At 49.9% G+C, this 2,084-nt stretch overlaps 1 protein-coding gene across 1 annotated transcript in view; it reads left to right on the top strand.

The window, feature by feature from the left end:
* Positions 1-2,084, top strand: part of CPT1C (carnitine palmitoyltransferase 1C) — a 36,422-nt gene that overhangs the window by 8,372 nt on the left and 25,966 nt on the right. Inside the window, exon 4 of the mRNA XM_011966070.1 lies at positions 1,509-1,648. Within this exon, the coding sequence (XP_011821460.1) occupies positions 1,509-1,648 (140 nt within the window). The remainder of the gene's footprint in view (positions 1-1,508; positions 1,649-2,084) is intronic.

The following is a 2,084-nucleotide window of genomic DNA, read 5'->3' as shown; positions in this document are numbered from 1 at the left end:
AAACAAAAAAAAAGAACACCTGACCTCAGATGATCCACCCGCCTCCGCCTCCCAAAGTACTGGGATTACAGGCATGGGCTACTGCGCCTGGCCAAACCCCAGTGTTGTCATTTGTAAAATGAGGTCATGTTAGTACTTACTTAACACAGTTTGGGGAGGATTTAAATTGTTAATCCTTGTAAATGGCACCTGGAATGTAGTAAGTGCTCATTAAATGTTAGTTCTCTCTCTCTCAGGCTTCCAAAGGAGTTTCGTTAGTAACCCAGTGCTGTTGTTCATTCCTCATTGATTCCATGATCTGGTACTTCTAGAAGGCCTTACTGAGCTCCAGACCCTGCTCTGAACAGGATCATTTTGCCTTTTTTTTTTTTCTTTTTTGGAAACAGAGTCTCGCTCTGTCGCCCAGGCTGGAGTGCAGTGGTGTGATCTCGGCTCACTGCAAACCCTCCTGGGTTCACACCATTCTCCTGCCTCAGCCTCCTGAGTAGCTGGGACTACAGGCGCCCACCACTACGCCCGGCTAATTTTTTTTTGTATTTTTAGTAGAGACGGGGTTTCACCGTGTTAGCCAGGATGGTCTCGATCTCCTGACCTCATGATCTGCTTGTCTCGGCCTCCCAAAGTGCTGGGATTACAGGCGTGAGCCACCGCGCCTGACTTTTTTATTTATTTATTTTTTTGAGACAGGGTCGGTCTTACTTTGTTACCCAGGCTGGAGTGTCACCATCACAGCTCACTTCATCCCTAAATTCCTGGGCTCAAGTGATCCTCCTGCTTCAGCCTTCCAAGTAGCTGGGACTAAGGTGTGTGCCGCCGTGCCTGGCTTTTTTTTTTTTTTTTTTTTTTGAGACAGAGTCTTGTTCTGTCACCCAGGCTGGAGTGCAGTAACGTAATCTTGGATCACTGCAACCTCTGCTTCCTGGGCTCAAGCGATTCTCATGCCTCAGTCTCCCAAGTAGCTGGGATTACAGGCACCCGCCACCATGCCCGGCTAATTTTTGTATTTTTATTAGAGATGGATTTCACCATGTTGTCCCAGCCAGTCTTGAACTCCTGGCCTCAAGTGATCCACCCACTTCAGGCTCCCAAAGTGTTAGGATTACAGGCGTGAGCCACTGCTGGTCTTGAACTCCTATGCTCAAGGGATTCTCCTCCTTGACCTCCCAAAGTGCTGAGTTTACAGGAGTGAGCCGGTCTGTTCTGCCTTTGACAGCCTCCCCTTCGAAGTCCTGCCTCAGAATATCCTCCTCCAGGGAACCCTCCCTGATGCCCTCAAACTGTAACTTGCCAACACAGGGCTCCTCCTGTTTCTTGCCCTATAGCAATTAATACTTACTTCATTCTGGACTGACCTTCCTGAGGGCAAGACCTGGATCTCTCTGTTCCCTACTAGATCTTGAGCATCCAGCTCAGGGCTCAACACACACTGGGTGCTCAATAATGTTTGAGGATGGCACAGAACAGAGGAGAGGGCAGATGATTGAATGGATGCCCTTTCCTCCCCACAGAATGACTTTCTCACCGGTGTGTTTCCTGCCAGCCCCCTCAGTTGGCTTTTCCTCTTCAGTGCCATCCAGCTTGCCTGGTTCCTCCAGCTGGATCCTTCCTTAGGACTGATGGAGAAGATCAAAGAGTTGCTGCCCGACTGGTGAGGTTCCCCCACTCCAGCCCAGTAACCCCCAATCACTCTCCCTCCACCCAGTAAATTCTTCTGTCATTGTGGTGTACCTGCTAAAGAAAAGTTACCTCTGAGACTTACTTTGGGTCAGATTAATAAAGGTATAGCATGAAGAAAAAGGAGGTGAGGCCGGGTGCAGTGACTCACCCCTATAATCCCGGCACATTGGGCATTGGGAGGCCGACGTGGGTGTATCACTTGAGGTCAGGAGTTCCAGACCAGCCTGGCCAACATGGTGAAACCCCATCTCTACTAAAAATACAAAAAAGTAGCTGGGCACGGTGGCAGGCACCTGAAATCCCAGCTACTAGGGAGGCTGAGGCAGGAGAATTGCTTCAACCCGGGAGGTGGAGGTTTTAGTGAGCTGAGATCGGGCCATTGTACTCCAGCTTGGGCGACAAGAGCG

Source organism: Mandrillus leucophaeus, unplaced genomic scaffold, assembly GCF_000951045.1.
Source record: "Mandrillus leucophaeus isolate KB7577 unplaced genomic scaffold, Mleu.le_1.0 Scaffold74, whole genome shotgun sequence".
Lineage (NCBI taxonomy): Eukaryota > Metazoa > Chordata > Mammalia > Primates > Cercopithecidae > Mandrillus > Mandrillus leucophaeus.
This window is presented reverse-complemented; position numbering and strand designations above follow the sequence as displayed.